Source organism: Lissotriton helveticus, chromosome 5_1, assembly GCF_964261635.1.
Source record: "Lissotriton helveticus chromosome 5_1, aLisHel1.1, whole genome shotgun sequence".
Lineage (NCBI taxonomy): Eukaryota > Metazoa > Chordata > Amphibia > Caudata > Salamandridae > Lissotriton > Lissotriton helveticus.
The window spans coordinates 1,165,065,006-1,165,085,970 of NC_136065.1; the positions used below are offsets into that span (position 1 = coordinate 1,165,065,006).

The 20,965-nt window shown below is 42.8% G+C and overlaps 1 protein-coding gene across 1 annotated transcript in view; it reads right to left on the reverse strand.

Moving 5' to 3' along the window:
* The window catches only part of NRAP (nebulin related anchoring protein), a 417,859-nt gene that overhangs the window by 335,638 nt on the left and 61,256 nt on the right, over nt 1–20,965 (reverse strand). The window contains exons 4-5 of the mRNA XM_078643841.1: nt 10,483–10,587; nt 5,155–5,259 (exon numbers count right to left, since the gene is read on the reverse strand). Of these exons, the coding sequence (XP_078499967.1) occupies nt 5,155–5,259; nt 10,483–10,587 (210 nt within the window). The remainder of the gene's footprint in view (nt 1–5,154; nt 5,260–10,482; nt 10,588–20,965) is intronic.

The following is a 20,965-nucleotide window of genomic DNA, read 5'->3' on the forward strand; positions in this document are numbered from 1 at the left end:
TACGTACTTCTCACAAGTCGTTTTTGAAAAAATAAAAAAGGAGCATTTAGTGATATCTGGGCAGAGCCAAAAAGTTCAAATCTAACCCTGAAAAGCTGGGAACTTCCATTCCAGCCATTAAGTGTTGCGAGTAGTTCAAGAAATGCATCACAACAAAAATGCTGTAATGTGGTCACGTGTAAAAAACATGTTTTGAAGTGGTGTTATTACTTTGGTTCTTTATAAAAAACTCTATAGGAAACTTCCCAGAATAAAGTACGAAAACGTAATATTTAATTAGTTGAAGCAAGTGCTAAGATGGTCCCAAAAGTAGCAGTTTTAATTGAAATCCCAATAGGGGATCAACAGAGGCGTAGCTTGGCCAGTAAAACTGGAGGGGGGCACAGGAGTGGCTTAAGATTTCCCAACAATCATGCTGACATATATTGTAAAAATACATTATATGAGAAGCAGGGCATACACTGGCGTAACGAAACTTGAGGCCCCCCTTGAAGGCATGAGGAGGGGCCCCCTCTGGACTCAATTAGGAGCTCTCCGGCCAGAGTACTGTGCTGAGGGGCTGCAGGAGCTGTAGAGGCCTTTGTTACATCACTGCGGGCATATGAGGAGCTTAACCACTTAACCGCGGCGGCAATAGCGCAGTGGGCGGGGCCGCGTCGGCTAACGGACGTGCGCAGCACTATGAAGGTAGTGCACACGACGGCCGTTGGCCAACGCCAGCAGTGAAGGGGTTAAGGGGCACTGGATAGGGAGAGGAGTCCGGATTGTTAGGGTATTATGAGTACATAAAACTCAATATTTGTCAAACTAAAACGAATGTGTGTGTGTTTTTGTCTGTGTGCATTTTAAAAATTCCAGGTGAAATCCAACCTCACCATACCAGACTGAAGGCACATGTATCCAAATATTCATTACAGAATAAAAAATGTACTGGGGTGTAACACCCCAACCCCCCTCAAAGCTACGCCACTGGGAATCACTGAAATGCGAAAACACATCAAAAGTTTCCTTGGGACAATGCCATACGATTATTTGGAGCAGGTGCGGCCGGGGCAGGTAACGGTGAGGCGGAGGTGGGGTGGGAGGGAGTCAACAGATGACGGGATAGGTAAAATTAAATTAAAAAATAAATATAACCACTTACCGACTTGGAGATGCGGCAAGCGCAATGTAAGTGGTTTTATTTATTTATTTTTGTATTTTAATTTCAATTTTACAACTTACCCATCCCGCCCGCCTCACCGCTCTTACCTAGACCAGCCACCCCTGATTTGGAGCAGGGAACACACACAGAGCATGGCTCAATGTCACCCCTGTGATAAGGGACCAAAGGCCATGCTCACCGGGTACTAGGTATAGAGTGACATATTGCATGCAACGAGCAAATGCTATACCCAGCAGCATGTACCTCTGGTCAGCCTTGCACCGCAGGCTCTTGGGGCAATAAGTGTGATGAGACAGCAGCCAAAGACCACATCTGCAACCAGAACCTTGGGCCATTTCATGTGGGTCTGGAGGCAAACAGACTGAGTGCAAGACATGACTTAAGATCTTATCCTGTGAGTCCTATATGCAGGGTTCTGGGTGCAGAACCGGCTGAAAGCAACAACCAGTGCACTGCTGCCTCTGAGGGATAGTGGTATGGGAAACAAGTGGCCCTAGATCATAGTTTAAGTTAATCACATTAATGATAAAACATTAAGTACTTCATGAGCAAGTGTAGTTACTACATACAGAGAAAAAGAAGAAAGAAAGCCTTTGACTGAGCCCCGCAAGTGACTACGGAACTAATTTACAGAAGATTTGGTGACTCACGCTCCTCGTGCTTTCTCGAAAGCGCCGACCGCTAACTTTGACTGCGGCTCGTCTCAGATTGATTCCCCCGTTTGTTGATAACTATAAGACAACTTTCTAGAGAATCATGATCGTCCTGGGCTAACCCCTAAACGGTGGCCCACCGTCCTGCTGGGGGCTCTCCACAATCTTCAATAATCCTCATAGGTCTCCTCCCCTTGTCCTGAGGAAGACCCGCAGTTGAGGAGTAGACTTAGCCTTATAGCGCCAGGGTCGAAACGTCGACGCTTACCATCCAAAGTGGGCCTGCACCCCGCCGCTGCTCTCCCACCATCCCCTGCGAAAAACCTACAGCTGATGGACTCACTTTACTCTGTTGAAAAAAGAAATAACGTTTTTTGGCTCTAACTAACGCCAGGGGCAGGCCTCCACCAAAAACAAGTCTAATTCTAGACTTGATTTATTAAACGATTACAATTTTTCCTATACCTCTACTCTCTTTTCACGAGCACCCTTTTTACACCCTCTACATCTCGCCACCTGGCTGTAACCAGGTGTTCAAAAGTAGAAAACTGTGTTTATATATATATTTTTGTAAATAAAAATTATTTTGAAATATAAAATTATTTTCTGAAGAGTTTTGGCTAAAACTTGACCATGGGTACCGTTTTTTTATATGTAAATGCATTTGGCTTTCTTTCTTCTTTTTCTCTGCAGGTAGGAACTACACTTGCTCATGAAGTACTTGATTTTTTATCATTAATGTGATTAACTTAAACTATGATCTAGGACCACTTGTTTCCCATACCAGTTATAACACAGGTCCTTTAGAATTCTTGGGTGATCCCATTCTCTCTAGCATCTGAGGTATAGTGGGCACAGGGCCAAAGACAATAAGACAATCCACCTAAAAACACAAGACATGTGATAAAGGGAAGATAGGACCGTTTACTGAGAGGACAAATAACTTCATTTAGAAAAACATTTAGAAATTCCCCATAAACGTCAATTAAAGAAACATAATACTTGTGATACAAAACCTTAAAACTACTGATGCCATTCTAAAATGACAACATCAATGGCACAACGGGTGACATCGCACGTGACATCACCAGTGACATCATCAATGACATTAACTTATCAAAATAGCTAGACTCAAGTGATAAAAAGGAAAAAAAGAAATTGCAGGATATAACAGTGCAAGAAATTCTTTAGGTAAAACGGTCGGGGAAATATTTATATGTGGTTTTTTTTTACAATTAATTTTTTATTGTAATGTATGTGGTCTACTTTTGAAAACTATGGACCACGCAAGGAAAAGGCTAATTTGTTTTCAAATTAACGATCCTATTTTGTACCCCTGTGAAGTGCGCCATTGTCAATACCAGGCGTGTGGTATGCTCAACTCACCCCTATGTGGATGCAGTTTGTCAGGGGTCTCGCCACCAGTCTGCCCACTCCGGCACTGAAAACATGCCTGCAGTAATAAAATGTATTCTATCCTGGGGACCAATCAGACTGTGCATTTCACTGGAGTCTGAACAATCTGGAAATGCAAATGCAAGGAAATTCTCCTATGACAAATGAGGATCCTTTCAAATTCAAAAACAGTCCTCGAAAAGTCTAAGTCCAGGGCCATTCAAGGTCGATCTATACAAAAGATGAACCTCTCAAAGTACACCTGTCACCTTTTTAAAAGTAAATATGTCACTTATCAATATCTCGTGGTCAGGCTTGGTGCAGTCTCACTAAGCAGTTGTTTCTGCATAAATAACATATATATAGTTTTTACTCCTAGTCAGAAATGCGCTCCCATTCCGTTTTCACGGTAGGAATGCTACACACTTTTACACCATCAGCTCCATTTCAATCCCTGTGCAAAACTAGCCTTTATGGAGCCTTGCTGGCCGCTTCCTGTAGGTTTAAAGCCCCGTAAATACTATCAGTATCTGTTCAGCTGCCGATCCATACTTATGTTCTCAAACCCCGCAGGTCAGGAGAAGGAGGATCTCAACCAGAAATAGAACCAACTTATCTCCGGTTACACAAACATTTGGAGCTGGTGCATCAGCCCACTGAACTTAACGTCCTGGGGACATGATGGGGAAGGTAAGTATGTTTAATGATTATACGGTCTGACCAGAGTTCTGAAGAAATAAAGTCGAACTCTACACGTGAATGTTTAGGAATGTTAGCTAATTGTTTACATAAGAGAAGTAGTGCTGAAAACAGGGAGTAGAAAGGATGCGCATGGGTGGCAGTCTGGCCTGGAGGAACAGGTGGCAGGTAGTCTCCACAGGTGGGGGCGGGGGTGGGGGGTGATGCCCACACGCCATACTTAGAGCTCCCTGCCGTATCTCAGCTGAGCGCTGAGGCAGCACTTTCATCAAAACTGAGATGATAGCTTACTGTCACATCCTGATGGCCGGTTAGAATTATTTTCTTGTTTTGCAGAAAGAAAGCAAAGTGGAGGTTTATTCTGCAAAACAAAAATATAAAGGGTGCTTGTTCAAAAGGAGTTTTCTTCCTTCACATAGAGGTGATTTGATGATATTTCCTGCACCGGTCAGCCCCACCTGGGTAGCGACATCAGACAGGGAAAGTCTTCATTGGAAGGCACGCCCTTAGACGTCCACCTTCCATTGCATTAAAAGTTGTGCTGATGTGGTCACCAGCCCTCTGGTGGAAGCTCCACCTGTAGTCACTCATCAGTCCCGCCAACTCTAAATGGGCTGGGAAACTGGGTTTGTCCAGGCTGGAGACTTGCCAGGTGGCACTGAGCCCCCTAATCAACCAAACTTGCATATTTCACAGTGGTCATGAGGTGCATTTTAATTTCTTTCTTGAAGAGCACGTGTTTCGTCACAAGGTGTCAGCAGTTTTTCCTGGTTCTCATACACGTTTACGGTCTTCAATAATCTTGCTTTTGTCTTCAAGATAGAATCACCAGTAATGTGAATGTGAATCATAGCAAAGACTCAAAACTGTTCTTTTTGACTGCTCTGTGAGTACTTTGGTACTCGGTTTTTCATGTTCACACAAAATTACTTGTACTAATATGTTTCAAGCATCCATGGTAGTAGGGTATTGTTATACCATGACAGCACCAACCAGATGAATTTTGCTATTTTTCTAACAATTTTTGCACTTAACATAAGATGTGCGGTCAACAAGACCACTACTACCCTGTTGTATCCATTTATATTCAGTGTAGAGTTCAATGGTGATGCAAATCTACTGTATGATGATCGATTCATTTCAAATCAATTACTTGCTTGTAAGAATTATTTTCGAATAATGTGGTTTAATTAAACCTGTAAGATCATTGCCACACACTTTTGAAGCCCGAACCATACATACATCACTGAGGGTCTTCTGCGCCTGAGCCACTCGCATCATCTCAGGGTCTGGAACCGCCGGTGAGTACCAACATTTCTCCTCTTCATATGCAGCCTGGTATGCATTCTGAAAATGATACAGACAGTATATATAATATTTCACAATCAATATGACTATAATTTTAATCATTTATATTTCACAATTAATATGACTAATTTGAATCATTTATATTTCACAATTAATATGACTGTAATTTAAATCATTAAACTGAAAAGGCCTTGCTGTATTATGTGAAACACTATTTGTTCTTGTTTTAAATAGGAGCACAAAGTTACAACAAAACACACAGCACAACACGAAAACTTTACGTGTCTTGCAGCCCTTGCTCCTAACGCACACACCATAAGTCCCACACAGAGGATAGCTATAAGGTTGGGCACTGAGAGGCCAATTCACAAACATTTACCCTAGGCAAGTGAGACGTACGTATGGAAGTGTAGTAATATATGCATGCGGAAACTTCATGTAATTCACAAAGGAAAGGAGAAATCCAATCTACCTGTAAGTATGTTAAGTGTGTAAGTATGTTTCACGTGTGCATAATGTATGTGATAGAAGTACATATTACACACACACATACATGAAAAAATGTGTGTTCCTAGGGAAGAGTCAGTGGAGCGACCAAGAGCATGAGCACGCAAGGTAGTGCATTTATGTGTATTTTCAAAGGTTTGGAAAGGCACTGTATACAAAAAAATAAGCACTAAGGGGCATATTATCAAGAACGGCGTTAAAATTATCGCCGGTTTAGCCGCAGAAAACTGCCACTAAACCGGCGATAATGGGCTTGATAGTATGCCCTGGAGAATTCCATTAGAAGCCCAAGTTCACACCAGAACATGGACTTCTATTGGAATTCGCAAGGGCATATTATCAGGTCCATTATCGCCGTTTTAGCTGCAGTTTTTTACCGCTAAAGCAGCGATAATTTTTAACGCCGTTCTTGATAATATGCCCCCTAATTCACAACACAAACGTAAGATAAACAGAAAGTACACTTAATTTCTCCAATACAAGCAGGTGTAACAAGTGAATAGGTGTCATTTAAGTTTAAAGTAATAATTGAAGAGGAAAAGAGTTGAAAGAGGAAATATTCTTAGCATTGGTGATTCAGCTAGTAGAAAAGCAAGAAGTCACTAAAGTGAGCGAATAGAAAAGCCCAGTGAAATCGTGAGTAGCACTTGCATGTATGTTTATTAACAATTTGTAAATCCCACAAACGCATCAATGCGCTGTGTATGCACTCTTATCAATGTCATCTTAAGAATTTCGGGGGCCCTGGGCAAGACAAACTGTATAGGGGACCCTGTCCAGAACAGCTTTGTATTGTATTAACCATTTTATGCCAATTTAAACTATACAATGTAATCAATTATTGAATAATATATTAAAGGTTGAGATAGAAAAATAGACAGATGTGAGATAGGAAGTTCACATTCCCAAGGAAGGTGGGGGGCCTTAGGCAATTGCCCACTTTGACTATGCCTTAAAACGTCCCAGCCTGTTCTGTGCCTCTGGGGCGTTGGGTGTGCCTCACTGTGTTTCTGCATCTGTCCGTGTGTCTATGGCTGCCACCGTGTCTGTGTTTGTAATGAAAGATACAAGTTCACTGTGGGATTGTGAAAACCAAACAACACATACCTTACAATGGCATTATGGAAAATGAGAAATTCCGTGAATTGTTGCAGCATTGAGGGAACTAAGTATCTCCACTCCTATAGTCTTGTAGAAACCTAGAAAAGACCTTGTAGTGCAACAATCTAGAAATTGTACCGAACGGTCCATTGTAGCAATACTGTAGGATCTGGACAGACATTTAAATTACAGTAGCCTTATACAAAATGGGCCCAATTTATATTGATACAATTTTCCAGAAACTAGCCAAAACGTGCGCACTACTGACTTCTGTGGAAAATGAACAAAAATGTATATAGCTGTACCTTTGTGTGAATGAAAATATGCCCGTTACTCCATCGTAGCGAAAACGATGCAAAATATTAATTACAACGACACAACGGAAATTGACTCAAATTGTGCATTACCAAATTATTATAGAAATTTAGCTAAGGAGCACGTCAAACTGGGATCTGTATATAATATTTCATTACTACGAAATATGTGTATTACTGTGTCATTGTGGAAATTAGGCAAACATTTCCATTACAGGGGCCATATGGGGCCTAGTAATAACGAGCTGACATGGGGTGTGATGCGTTGAAAATATTTCATGCATTTGCCTGTTTAAGCATAACTGTATCCCCTTCAGCCCTAATACTGACCACAGGATGAGCTGGTGTCTGATATTGGGGTGTGCTGCATTTTGGCAGTCGTGTCAAATTGTGAATCAGCTTGCTCAGGTGATTTCCAATTTTGTGTAGGCTATTTCCTCAGTTCTCATGAGCTCAGCTCGGAACGCGCGTGTAGACTTGGTGAGAATTCTATCATGTGATAGATACTAGAGGCTCAAGAATATTCGAGCATAAATTTGAGTCCTACCGATCTTCATAGAGCTTGCCTCCACCAATCATTTTCGGGGGATCACTTGGTGTTTGATACCATGATTCACAGATAACTAACTTTTTCTTAGTCAATAAACATTTCACACTCAAACAAAACATGAAGTTTTCTTTTGACAGATGTTTTAGCCCTGGGTCGGATATAAGCACTAAATTGCCTGGGTGAATGTTGTGCTGACATCTGGGTCTGTAATGCTGTGCATTCTTAATCTATTTACTGTCTGTATATGAGTAACTGAGAGGCCTGGGGTTATTATGTGCTGCTATCAACACTGGGAGCTATTGGCCTTTGAACACCATCAGATTGATGCTTAACACCAAATACAGTGTAAAATGACCAATAGTCCATAAATCTTCACATAACATAATCGTAGAATACTACTTTTTTTATATATTATGCAGGTTCAACCAGAAAATCCTCAACCCACAGTAAAATTATCCTTTAAAGTTACCCAGTGACGACCCGCGCCACTGCACGCAAAAAATGCACAAAGTGCCAATATGTTGCTTAAAAGATACTCGGGATAGAAGACTCAGACACCCATGACATTTTTTTTCTAAATCCTATCACATAAGGGAAACTATAGCGATAGTGCCTTACGCATGATGTAAAATGCTTGTTTTAATCTGAACGCTCCCCCTGATGCAATGTTCATAATTAGACATGTGGATGCTCAGTCTATATACTTGAGATTAATTGCATAACTCCTCTAGACACTTTTTTTTATATCACCAATAATCTCCTTAAAATATTTGTAAATAATTGCATACCTTTCTTTGCATAATATATATATACCTGCACAATTGGCCAAAAAAATAAAAGTATTAAGCACTATTCTCCTGGTGAGTCTCAAGATCTTCTACAATTGTCCATAAATCCAATCCAATCAATGCTACAGCCATAGAAAGTTTTACCAGGTACCATTTACAAAATCTTTGTCTAAATTATTCTCGGGGAAGAAACCTGAGCCTCTACATGAGCTTTGGAACTGGGGAATCAGTTTCAGCCTTCATGACCAGTGAACCATACCACTCTCCTGAGGGAGCACATTCCCATGCTAGACCATAGAAGCCCTGGTGTCTGAGCACCAGCAGTTGGACCTAGCAGTGGCACGTGTGAGTTAACCTTGAAGGCCTGTCCACCACAATCCATACTGAAGTTCCCCTATAGTCCGAGGGCAGGCCTATGAAGCAGCACACCCTGGAGCAACAGGGACTCTGTCACTGCAATAACAGGACCCTTGAGGCCAATCCACCTCATACATCAGTATCTCCAATGGCCTAGTTTCAGCAGTTGTAGTGCAAATCACCAGGGATTGGCAATGCAGGATTTGCAAGCACACCAAATTAATTTACCAAACTTCACAGTCTCTCTGCTTCATACACAAGTTCTTTTAAAATGTGCTGCTTGCTTTGGGGCCACTGGAATTATGCAGCAATGGCGGCCAAAATTATGTCACACTGTTGACTAAATTATGCAGCAAAAAAAAGCCGGCAGAGTAATGCAATACATTTTCTGACATTTTCATACATACTAACAGTTGCTGCATAGATTTTGCCCCATTAGTACCAGTGTAACATACATATGCAGCAGTGAGAAAAGTGACGAGTCAACCTCTGCAAAGGGCCCTTCACTTCGCAGCAACACAAGTTGCATTTTTTATTAACTTTTGATTCTTTTGAGCTACAATTTTCAGTTAACACCTTAACTGCTTCGAACGTTCTGCACCAGTGCGGAAAGTTCTATTAAGCGGGCGATGCCGCGTCGGCCAACGAACATGCGCAGCACTACGGAGGTAGTGCTCGCGACGGCCGTGGCCGACACCAGCAGCGAACGTGTTAAGATCATGAGAATATGCAGCAGATTGTGTATTAGGAGGCAAATATGGCAGAGCCATAAATATGTGGAAAACACTTTCAAACTAATATATTTTACTATTCATGTTTGAACTGTTCTTGTGGAAAATGGGAGGACAAGTGTTGATGTCAAAAAGTGCATGGCTTTGAGACAAATGGCTTGTGGTTCCACTTTCATAAATATTTGGGAAAATCTTTGATTGGAAGCATATATCACTTTGTGAATTTATCTTAATGTCAATAATTAATAATAAACCTTTAATAAACATGTGTATCAATTGGTTGTTTTAAATAACGTAATAAACTGTACCTGGTCAGTGAAATGCCAAACAAATTCTAAAAATTGGGATGTTTTGCTCTTTCTGGCCACACCTCTGACTCCACCCACTGACCCAATCCTCAGGTTATTCCCGCCTTCTGATTCTCAGCCTACAGATCCTCTAGATTCTTCCCACACTTCGATCACTGTGTAATACACACTGCTGTACATAGCTGTTTGCGATTTCCTAATAGCGAATGACAAGAATTTGCTATTAAAAAATAGCATACAGAAGTCTACGTACATCTGGCGCAAAATGCCTACCCTGTACAAAGTCTGTCCATTTTTGACCAATGTCAGTGGCTGAGATAATTCCACAAGGCCCAAATTGCCATTAATTAGCAACAAAATCGTAGGGGTAGTATCAAATTCACATACAGCTTGTAGCCATTTATGGTCTATTTTCCTACACAAAAATACAATTTGCCATACATTTTTCCAACCATGTTGCCTTCTCTTCCCAGGGCTCATGTTATAGCTATGAAAGTGAGCAACATAGTTTGGTCCCCGTGAACTCTTATCCTCATGTTATGTTGGTTTTATTTTGACATGCTATGCATTCATGCCTGGCAGATTTGTTTGATGAAACATTCTTACCTGACTTGACAGTTTCCCAACTTTCCGCACATGTTCCAAATCTCTGGACTTCACATCCCAATGAAAAACAGATTTGTAGCGTTCCCCTTCTTCTCTGTATTTGATCTGCAAAATCAAACCCAATCAGTGTTAACTTTCAAATGAGATTCAAAACATTGACAAGTCTTTGGTTAAAGAAATGGAGACCCAACAGCTAAACTTAATGTAAAGGTACCAAATAATTTGTAAGAATAGCCAACATTCAGTGGTGTCACAATTGATACTCTGAGCATCCTGTAACATCCTTATTGTTTTGAGCCTGTATTGTGCGCTCATGCCTTTTTTACTAGGTTTGCGCTATAGAAATGCCATATGCATACTTACACACATATTGTAGAAATGCTAACATCAAAATGTGGAATATTTCTGTAACAAATTGGAGTTTTGATTGGGGGTGAAGAACCTTTTCAAGTAAAAACCTCTGATCCTTCTGAGGGTGAACTACAAAAGCCACTAAATTAACTTGTTCTAAACCCTATGGTAGAGTGACACAAAAGCAGTTTGACTTAACTTAGAGGCACAAAAACAATAACAAAGTGAAAACACAATCCCAGAAAAAATCCCACACCAATTAAAACAAACACAGTAAAATTAAAAAAAGAATATGACACCAACATGAATTAAATCCAATTCGGAGAACAGGAGTTATGAGTTTTAAAATTTTTAGGTGAAAAATAGCGGGTAAAAAAATTATAATGCCAACCATGGGCATCTAGTTGCGCTGGACCAGATCAAAGCAACAGTTATGCCTGACCAGGAAGGAGCGCAGTTCGGCCATACAAGGTAGATTGGGCCCATTCTCAGCTTACCTTCAGACTTACAAGAAGTTTTGAAGAAGAGTTCCTGAGAAGGTGTAGTTGAGTGGGATAAGGCAGCCAGTGTTGTCCGAGGAGGATGCTTGTTATAGGGGAGCTGATGGTCAAAGTTGCAGTGAGGATTTCTACTTTCGGACTTTGCCACTTTTTTGAAAATGTAATATCTCCCACAGGATGAAACTGCAGGCCGTAGTCGACAAAGGCTCCATGAGGCCACATACCCTTTCCAAAAGGTCATCCTGAACAGGATTTGCTGTTGCAGGGAAAAACACAGCAGGAGCTACCACAAAGTCATGTCAGAAGCAATGCACATTGGGCAGATTGGTGAGCAGGTATGTCCTGGTCTCCTGTCGGTTCTCATAACACTTTTTAGTGATTTTCTTTAAGTCCCATGTTTCAGGTTTTGTCTGGAAGAGCACTTTAGCACCACTTCCAAGGGTCCAGGACTGGTTGGGCAACACCTGGGGGTCAGGACTTGCTCCAGGAAGAGGGCAGGTGCAGAGTTCAAGGTCTCTGCAGCTTGTTAAGTCCCTATAACTGACATAGGAGGCCAGTCAACTAGCACTTGGAGTCACTCTGGTAGTCCTGGAATCAAGCAGAAAGGCAGGCCTCATGCAGCAGTCATCTAAGGTTACAAAGCAAGCTTCAAGTATCAAGGCAGTAGGCAGTCCTCGGAGGTACAAAACAGGCCTCAAGCAGCAGGGTAGTCCTCAGAAGTACAAGGCAGTCCTTTTTGGTGTCGTCTGCAGGTCCAGGAGTATACTGAAGAGTTGATCTGAGGGTTCAGAATTTATACCTGGCACTAGTTTTTGATGCTGAGGAATCTGCTAAGCTACCCCTACATCGTTTTCTGGAAACTTTCAGAATTGTGACTTAAAATCCATTAAAGAGGATTTTACATTACCATTCTTTAAAGACCAAAACACAACATTTCTACTTGTACCCAATCAAATGTTAGCACTTATTAAATGTAATAAGGTAACCCAATTTTATCCTATAGAAAAGGTATTCATAGTAATGAAAAATGAATGTGGGAGTTTTTCACTACCAGGACACGTAAAACTTAGACACATTTCCTAACTTTTCAATGCAATGCACCATGTCCTATCAGTTGTTTAGGGGCTACCATAGAGGTTACTTATATATATTAAAAAGGGTTTAGGCCTGCCAAAGGTTTATTTTGCGAGGTTTAACTAGCAGTTTAAAACTGCACACAGGCTGAAAGGGCAGATGTGAGACATGTATTAAAAGGAAACGTATGTGGGTGGCACAATACGTGTTGCAGGCCCGCTAATAGCATTTAATTTATGGACCCTGGGTACATGTATTACTACATTTAATGTACTAATTGAGTGTAAGCTAATTTTACCATGTTTAGAACAGAGAACACAAGCACTTTAGCATTAGTTAGCAGTGGTAAGGTGTACAGAGTCCTAATGCCAAAAACAAAATCCAGACAACAGGAGGGAAGAAGGCAAAAAGTCTGATTAAGGACCACACCAAAGTCTGTTAGGTCTAACAATTTGAAATAGGTGTTTTTACTTTAGTGAGGCCATGTATGTGAGCCTACTAATTCCTTATAAAGTGCCCAGTAATAACCAGACAAGTTACGTAGCACCTCTGTCTAAGCCACTCGTATCTAGAAAAGAGAATTACACTACATTACCCTACGGATCTGTTGAGTTAGGTTGTCGCTCATTTACAATGGCTGTTATGACACTGAAAATATGGAGAAAGAGGACATTAGGCCCATATAAGTAATGGGATATGATGGGTGACAGAACATCTGAAATCCTACAGGAGGTGGGAAGAACAGTTTGTAAAGATGAAAGTTAGTAAGAACATGTATACGTTTTGGCTACTGGGTGAAAAATCCGTGAACTTCTGGCACATCTGCTCACTGTCTTAATTAAATCATGTTGTAAGTAACGTATAAATAATGGGAAAAAATAAAATCCAGTTCATGGATTTGATGTATCTCATATACATTCAGACAAAAGTGCACAAGAAATATGTAAAATGTGGAGGCTATTTAGGGCAGATAGTATCATTGGACAGATTGCAAATAATACATACAAATTGCACTTTTTGGACGCAATGGATATAATAATTTGTTGCATTGCAAAATGTATATTCAAAGAGGATTGCAAAGCCTCCTGCGTCATGAATATTATTGAAGTAGGCAGGCTGCATTTTGGTACCCTCTACTAATGGCTGTAAACGCAGGGATGGAGTCTTGCAAGGGACTGGCGACTTCAATACCTCCGTTCGCATTCCCACTTTGTGGAAATTTTTATTAAGTACCCAGTGTCCGGGGGAGGAGCTTGGCGGGCATCCGAGATGGCCGCGTGAGCACAGCGCTCTCCGGACCCTCGCCGCTCCCGGCATTTTATCCTGGCTGAATCCTGATTTCTTGCAAGAATTCGTGTGGGGGACGTTTGGCTGACTACCCTGGCACTTTTCGGAAATTGATTTGGATCTCGTATTCCTGAGATATGGTGCTCTGAACTTTTGGGCTCCGCCCTTGAGGTGCGCCCGGGACGGGATGCGGTTCTGTAGCCGTCCTGCAATTGAACAACAACGGCAGGAGATCTGGCCTTGTGGGTCCCCCCTTCCTAAGTTTCGGTTTCGATTCTGTTCCGACTTGGGCCACGGGTGTGGATACCGTGTTGCGGCTGAGACTTGGAGGCGGATCGGCTGTTGGACTTTCATGTGACCTATTTGCTGGCTTGGCGACCTCTACCCGAGTTGTGCCCCCTTTTTAGTGTACTTTTGATCCTGTACTTTGGGTGTCGGGCCCGTCGAACCTGGTGGCTTGTCCTGTGACGCATCTTCAAAATGGCGGGCAGAGGGGACAGAGAGACGCGCAAGACGAAAACACCTCTGCGCGGAGCTCCAGTTCAATCAAATGTCATGGACCGTTATACCCATTCTAAGGGGTCCCCCGGAGCTGCCCTGCCTGGTTCCAGTATAGCGTCCGAACGAGTTTTGGAAGAGTTGGCGGAGCCCTCCCTACAGGATATCATGGGCGCCATCTCGGGTGTGAGGGAATCCATCGGCCTACAGTACGAGGCCTTGGCCCATAAACTTGACACCGTGGCTATTGAGGTAAATCTGATTCGTGCTGATCTCGGCAAGACGAATGAGAGGGTACAATCATTGGATATTAAATCGTCTAGCCTTACGACGGACGTCTCAGAGCTCCAGACAGAGATCGGAAATCTCCGACGGGGGAACGACTTCATGACCCGTCGCCTGGAGGATTTTGAAAATAGGGCGCGTCGCTGCAATGTTCGTCTGGTTGGTGTACCGGAGAACCCTGAACCCCACTCGGTGGATCTCCTGGTTGAGGATCTGGTCTTGAACCATCTGGCCCCTTCTGGTCTTACAAAATTTTTCACGGTGGAACGCGCACATCGTGTTCCAGGGGGCAAAGTCAAGCCGGAAGCCCCGCCGAGACCCATTGTAGCGAAGCTTTTTCATTATAGAGACCGGGACGCTATCCTGCAGGCCTCGCGGGTGAAGGGCCCGGTGGCCTTTGAGAATGCTACGGTGAACTTTTACCCGGACTTTTCTCAACAGGTTCAGAGACAACGTATGGAGTTTCGTGGTGCCAAGAAACGTCTTCGGGACCGGGGCCTACGTTACGCCATGCTCTTTCCCACCAGACTTCGGGTCGAATACAATGAGCGTACCCTTTTCTTTGATCGGCCAGACGCTGTTAATGACTGGCTGGACTCATTGCCTGATCGTCCTCCTGAGACTGACTCCGCCGCTCACCCGGGTGGTGCCGAAGGTGGTGTGGAGATCTAACTGTTCGGCTCTTATGTCTTATTTTGTATACACTATCAGGAGTGTTGGCCGGCGTCCCTCTACATTGTGATAATTCTGTCTTTCGTTTGTTATTTTTGTTCTTGCTGAGGTCGGGGGGAGGGTGGAACGGAGACCTTTCCTCCTCCGGGGTCTTTGTGTAGAATAGGGGTTCTTGGGCGACAGGCACACTGCAGGTTGGGGTGGCTCTTTAGCTTTTTGCAGGGGTGCAGGGTGGGGGGTGTTTCTCTTCAGTTTGGGGGAGGGGGGTTGGGAAGTTTTTTCTTTTTTGTGTGTTGTTTTCAAGGCGAGTTGCTCCTGTGTTTGCTGCTGTTTCTGATGTCTAGCTCATGGACGAGGGGTTTTGGCTCGGGCGGCTGGGATGGGGGGTAGAGGGTTGAAATTTCTTTCCTGGAACGTTAATGGCCTGGGAGATCGTATTAAGCGCAGTGTTGTCTTAAAATGTATACGACGTTTGTCACCGGACATTGTTTTCATGCAAGAAACCCATTTGATTGGTAATGTTTGTTATGCAATGAATAGATGGGGCTACCGCCTTGTGGCGCACTCGGGGTTTACCTCTGGATCTAGGGGTGTGGGTATTCTTGTTCGAACCTCCCTCCCCCTGGCGATCGATGAGGTGATTCACGATGATCGTGGGAGATATACTGTCTTGGTGGGTAGATATGAAGGCCGCACCCTATCTCTCTTCAATGTTTATGTTCCCCCGGGTTTGCAGGCTTCTACTTTTACTGATTTGGGCCGTGTTTTGTTAGATCTCCCTGATAGTACTCTCTTTCTGGCCGGTGATTTTAACTCGGTGCTCTCCGGCCTTCACGATCGCCATCCCCCTAGAGATACCCCGCAGGCTCAGCAGTGGTTGGGTGGGTTTCTAGACACCTTTGGCCTTGTGGACTGCTGGCGATTGTTGCATCCTACTCAGCTCCAATACAACTTCCATTCTGGGGCTCATGGCAAAATCAAAAAAAACAAAAAAACAAAAAAAAAAAAAAGTACCCAGTGTCCCCTGAAGAGACAGGTGGTGCATAAAAAACCTGGTTATATGATGGGAAGATATTGGGAGGACATGCAGGGATATCCTGGAACACTGTCTACGTCCCCAATTCACAATGGAAAGCTGTCCTTCAAGGAGGTATGGCAAACACAAGGAGATTATGGACGGAGCGCTGAAACTTTCCAGACACTCACCCATCAAGGAGGTATGCCTGCAAAGCTGAATCAGATGCAGGTGTCCAAGCAAAGCACTGAGAAGGTTGTGACACTTTCCACAGGTTCCTATTGCTGCAGTGTAAAATTCTACATAGTGCAGAATTCCACACAGGCACAATGGAGATTCTGTTGTGCAGATGCACTTTTTTCCTTTTTTTCTCCACTGGAAGACATGTTTTCCCTATGGAGAAAGGCCTTCCTCTGTACCCCCTTGGAAGTTTGAAAACATCCACAAAAGTGTGTGGGCATCATGGAACTCTGATTTGACCTATTCCACCCTGCAGCTGGCCAGTGGTTTATCCGGCCTAGTTTTGAAGCAAAATGGATTGATTGCCTCCCATCAAAATAATAGCTTTCCTCTAAAATGACCTTCACAGATGATGTGGCAGAAATGACCTCGATGGCATCACTGGAGAGGTTGCATATTACTTTACTTTTGACATTGATACAGTATAACTTATTTGCATACATGCTATTATTTAATGAGCTTTTGGATTGAAGTCCATTTGTTTATTTATATAAATATTGTGAGTTCACAAAAATAATTTAGGACAGCGTGTGAGTTATGGTTTGTGCAGCATGTCTAACTGGCAAATATTATGGAATTGTAGGTTTTAATGTGGCACAATAATGTCAATCTAGCTATGCTTTTTTCAGTTAATTTCTTATTTTTTTCACAAACGAATGATACAGTTTGCACTAACTGGACTATAATATTATTTGAAATGTGTGTATTTTGAGTGAATTTGGGTGATTAATTTAAAAGGAAATTTAGAAACTTGGCACAGGGTCACTGCTCATGCTGCAGACCCTGGCATGCCTGGCAGAAGGGTTGGGCGAAGGCCCTTTATCCACCACCCCACCCACCAACTCCTGCCATGCATGGCCTTTAGTCGTGCATGGCTAGGCTTGGATGTCTGCAGCCAGGCCCTGCAGTCAGCCCCTGCCCTGCACAGCCTTCAGTAATGCATTTCAGAGGTTTGCTTTGGGCCTGACTTGCTGCAAGGCCCTACACCCAGCTGTCCAGAGTCCAGTCGCCACTGCACATAGCAGCTGACAAGTTAAGCTCTAATCTGTTATCTCAACCTTCTTGAAAATCTGTCAAACGGCAATAAAGTTATTAGCAAATCAAACCATTTTTGAACCCAGACTTTAACTTTGTCTCTGCACTGGGCTACACTCCCCATACTAACAGAAAACAAAAAAATTAAATTCCTGTCCAATTTTGCGATCATTTGTCAAAAGAAGTGAAAGTAACTAGCAAAGTGATACTTTATCAACAACCCCTCCTTTCCCTTGACCGATCTGCATGAAACTCAACTTACCAGGAGTAAGTTACATATGTTATGTGCCTGCCACATTTTGTGCAGCTCTGTGAAATAGCACCAACGCTATATGCAAATGAAAGATGTTATGACCCCCCCCCCCCCCCCCCGCTTGGGCTTTGTCCCTCAATGCTGTATCTGGTTGAGACCTAACATCATCCTTCCACTAGGCAGACTTGCTAACAGCCTGCAAAATGTAATGTCAATTTATAAAATAAAGCCAAAGCTACAAGAATATTAACACAATTTGACCCGCTTTTTAACTGTGTGTCTCTTGATAAATACGCATGAAACCCAAACTATTGTCAGTAAACTCAATTGCATATGGTGTGCCAGTTATGGTTTGCATAGCTGTTGCACATGTTATCAATAGCAGTCCTAGCTTAACCTGCGAATTTCAGTGTTTTTTAGTTTTAGTTTGAAACCAAAGCTGCACCGAAACTTTATTTTTCAGCACACTTTTGAGTTTAGAATCTATACATTAAGCTAACCATAACACCACTTTAATGTTAGTTTTTTGTTTTTTCAGTGAATTAATTTTTTTAAACATATACCATAACCAACAGTTTCCTGCATCCAACCTGCTGCAAGTGACATACCGCCCTGTGAACGGCATTGGGTGCAGCAGGGGTTAGCCGGAGGGCCTGGCTAAGCTAGGTTCGCGGACTTCCACTGATTAACGGTCCACATATAACTATCATTTTTAATCCTTCCAAGTCCACAAACACAAATTGCTAATTTATCAAAACTGTTCAAAAGATGTACACCAAACCAAGCTAAGGCACTTCCTTGAGTTAACTTCAACTGTTCAGCATTTTCTCTGTATCAGGGAACAGAGTAGTCCTATGATTTTTAAAATGGGAAATATCAATTTGCTTACCTCTCTCTTTTTTGGCATTCGTTTAATGGATATGCATTAAACTTGTCATGCCAAACCCAAATCTGATGAACTTTATTATTGAAAAGTTTTGCGCAGATTCATCAAACTGCCAAATGTATTAAGAAACAAACAATGCCTTTTCATTAGAAACTCTCACCTAACCATAGCTAGACACTGCCTGTCGCCACTAAAATATATGTGTATTATTATTATTACTATAGATAAAACAAGCAAAAAATGGTTCCTTTAAGATCCACCAATAAAGCTCAATAAGAGCGCTTAACTCCTAGGTCTAAGACTATAAGCAGTGGGTGTTGTCCACAGGACGAGAGTGGCCCGTGCATGTAAGAGTTATGGGCCGTGTTGGGGGGATTTGACAGACGGCCATAAAGGAAAATTAAATAAATATTTATTGTTCCCTCGTTGTCGTCTGTTGAAATCCCCCCTCACTCTGCCTCACTGCTCTTACCTAAATGAGCCGCTTCTTTATCAGGACCTGGCCTTTGCTATGACCAGTGACTTTAGGCCACCTACAGAAAGTTGAATTAAGTATATCATAACAAAAAACAGAAATTCACTGAAAAAGAACACAGTTAAAGTAAAGTTATGGCTAAGACTAGCTATAATACTCCAGTGTATGTTTAAAAAACACACCTGAAATTCATTTAAAATACTTATACAGTTATGGTTACAATTTTAAACCAATATAGACTGAAATTCTTCAAAACCGTAACTTGCACTTCTTCACAAATCGTAACTTGCACATCAGCTATGTAAACCCAAAACTTGCACATAACATACATTGCTTATGATCTCACCAAATTTATATTGTTGTATGACGGAACCCCGCATGCATTTACCCCGCATACCTTTTCAACGCAGTCACTACCCCGACTGCGACATTACCACATGTTACTTTACCACGAAAGTAGTTACAACAACTAGCCTTAAGGGATGTTGGACTTTGGAATAGAATAAATTACTATTCCAACTCCAGTCTATGCAACACTAGGGAAGGTATTGGACTTAAAATCCAGCATTCAGCTTCCTACACCATTACCTCTGCAAAAAGCTCTCTAATCTTGAGGGTACCCCTGTCACCAGTCCCAGGGATTCCTCTTTAAGTAATTTGAGTCTAGCTGAGATCTTTACACTGCAATTGGCCCTTCAAAAAGGTGAGGGCTGAGGTAAAAGAGAAGGCCAGAGAGTTAGGGGAGAGAAGTTGGGAAATAAGGGACAGGAGGAGAGGCAAAGTGAGAGACGGGAGGCAAGGGCCCAAGAGACACAGAGACAAAAATGAGAGCAAGAAGGGAAAAATAACAAGCATTGGAAATGCAATAGGTCTCGCATTAGAAAAGTTGGAGTTATTGGTCTTGTAAATGACATATTTTATTTATTTGTTGGTTTTTAAAATTGCTAAATTGATGGCTTTGTCATTTACAATGCCAATAGTTATAACTTTCGCGAATGTGACATCTATAGCATTTGGAATGCAACATGTTTTGTATTTACGTCACTTAGATGGCAGCTCTGATCGTTAGGCCACATCTCTAGAGAGCAGGAGAGTGCAGCAGGGGAGAGAAGCACAGCAATGCAATAGGTCTCGCATTAGGAAAGTTTGAGCTATTGGTATTGTAAAGGACACATTTTTTATTTATGTGCTTGTTTTGAAAATAGCGAAATTAATAGCTTTGTTATTTACAATGCCAATAGTTTTATCTTTCGCAAATGTGACACCTATTGTAACACAATATGTGTTGTGAGGGTGAGTGAGGGTGAGGGTGAGGGGTTGAGGGTGAGTGAGGGTGAGGGGTTGAGGGTGAGTGAGGGTGAGTGAGGGTGAGGGGTTGAGGGTGAGTGAGGGTGAGGGTGAGTGAGGGTGAGGGTGAGGGGTTGAGGGTGAGTGAGGGTGAGTGAGGGTGAGTGAGGGGTTGAGGGTGGGTGAGGGTGAGTGAGGGTGAGGGGTTGAGGGTGAGTGAGGGTGAGGGTGAGTGAGGGTGAGGGGTTGAGGGTGGGTGAGGGTGAGGGTGAGTGAGGGTGAGGGGTTGAGGGTGAGTGAGGGTGAGTGAGGGTGAGTGAGGGTGAGGGGTTGAGGGTGAGTGAGGGTGAGTGAGAGTGAGGGTGAGTGAGGGGTTGAGGGTGAGGGGTTGAGGGTGAGTGAGGGTGAGGGGTTGAGGGTGAGTGAGGGTGAGGGGTTGAGGGTGAGTGAGGGTGGGTGAGGGTGAGGGGTTGAGGGTGAGTGAGGGTGAGGGTGAGGGTGAGTGAGGGTGAGGGTGAGTGAGGGTGAGGGTGAGTGAGGGTGAGTGAGGGTGAGGGTGGGTGAGGGTGGGTGAGGGTGAGGGTGAGTGAGGGTGAGTGAGGGGTTGAGGGTGAGTGAGGGTGAG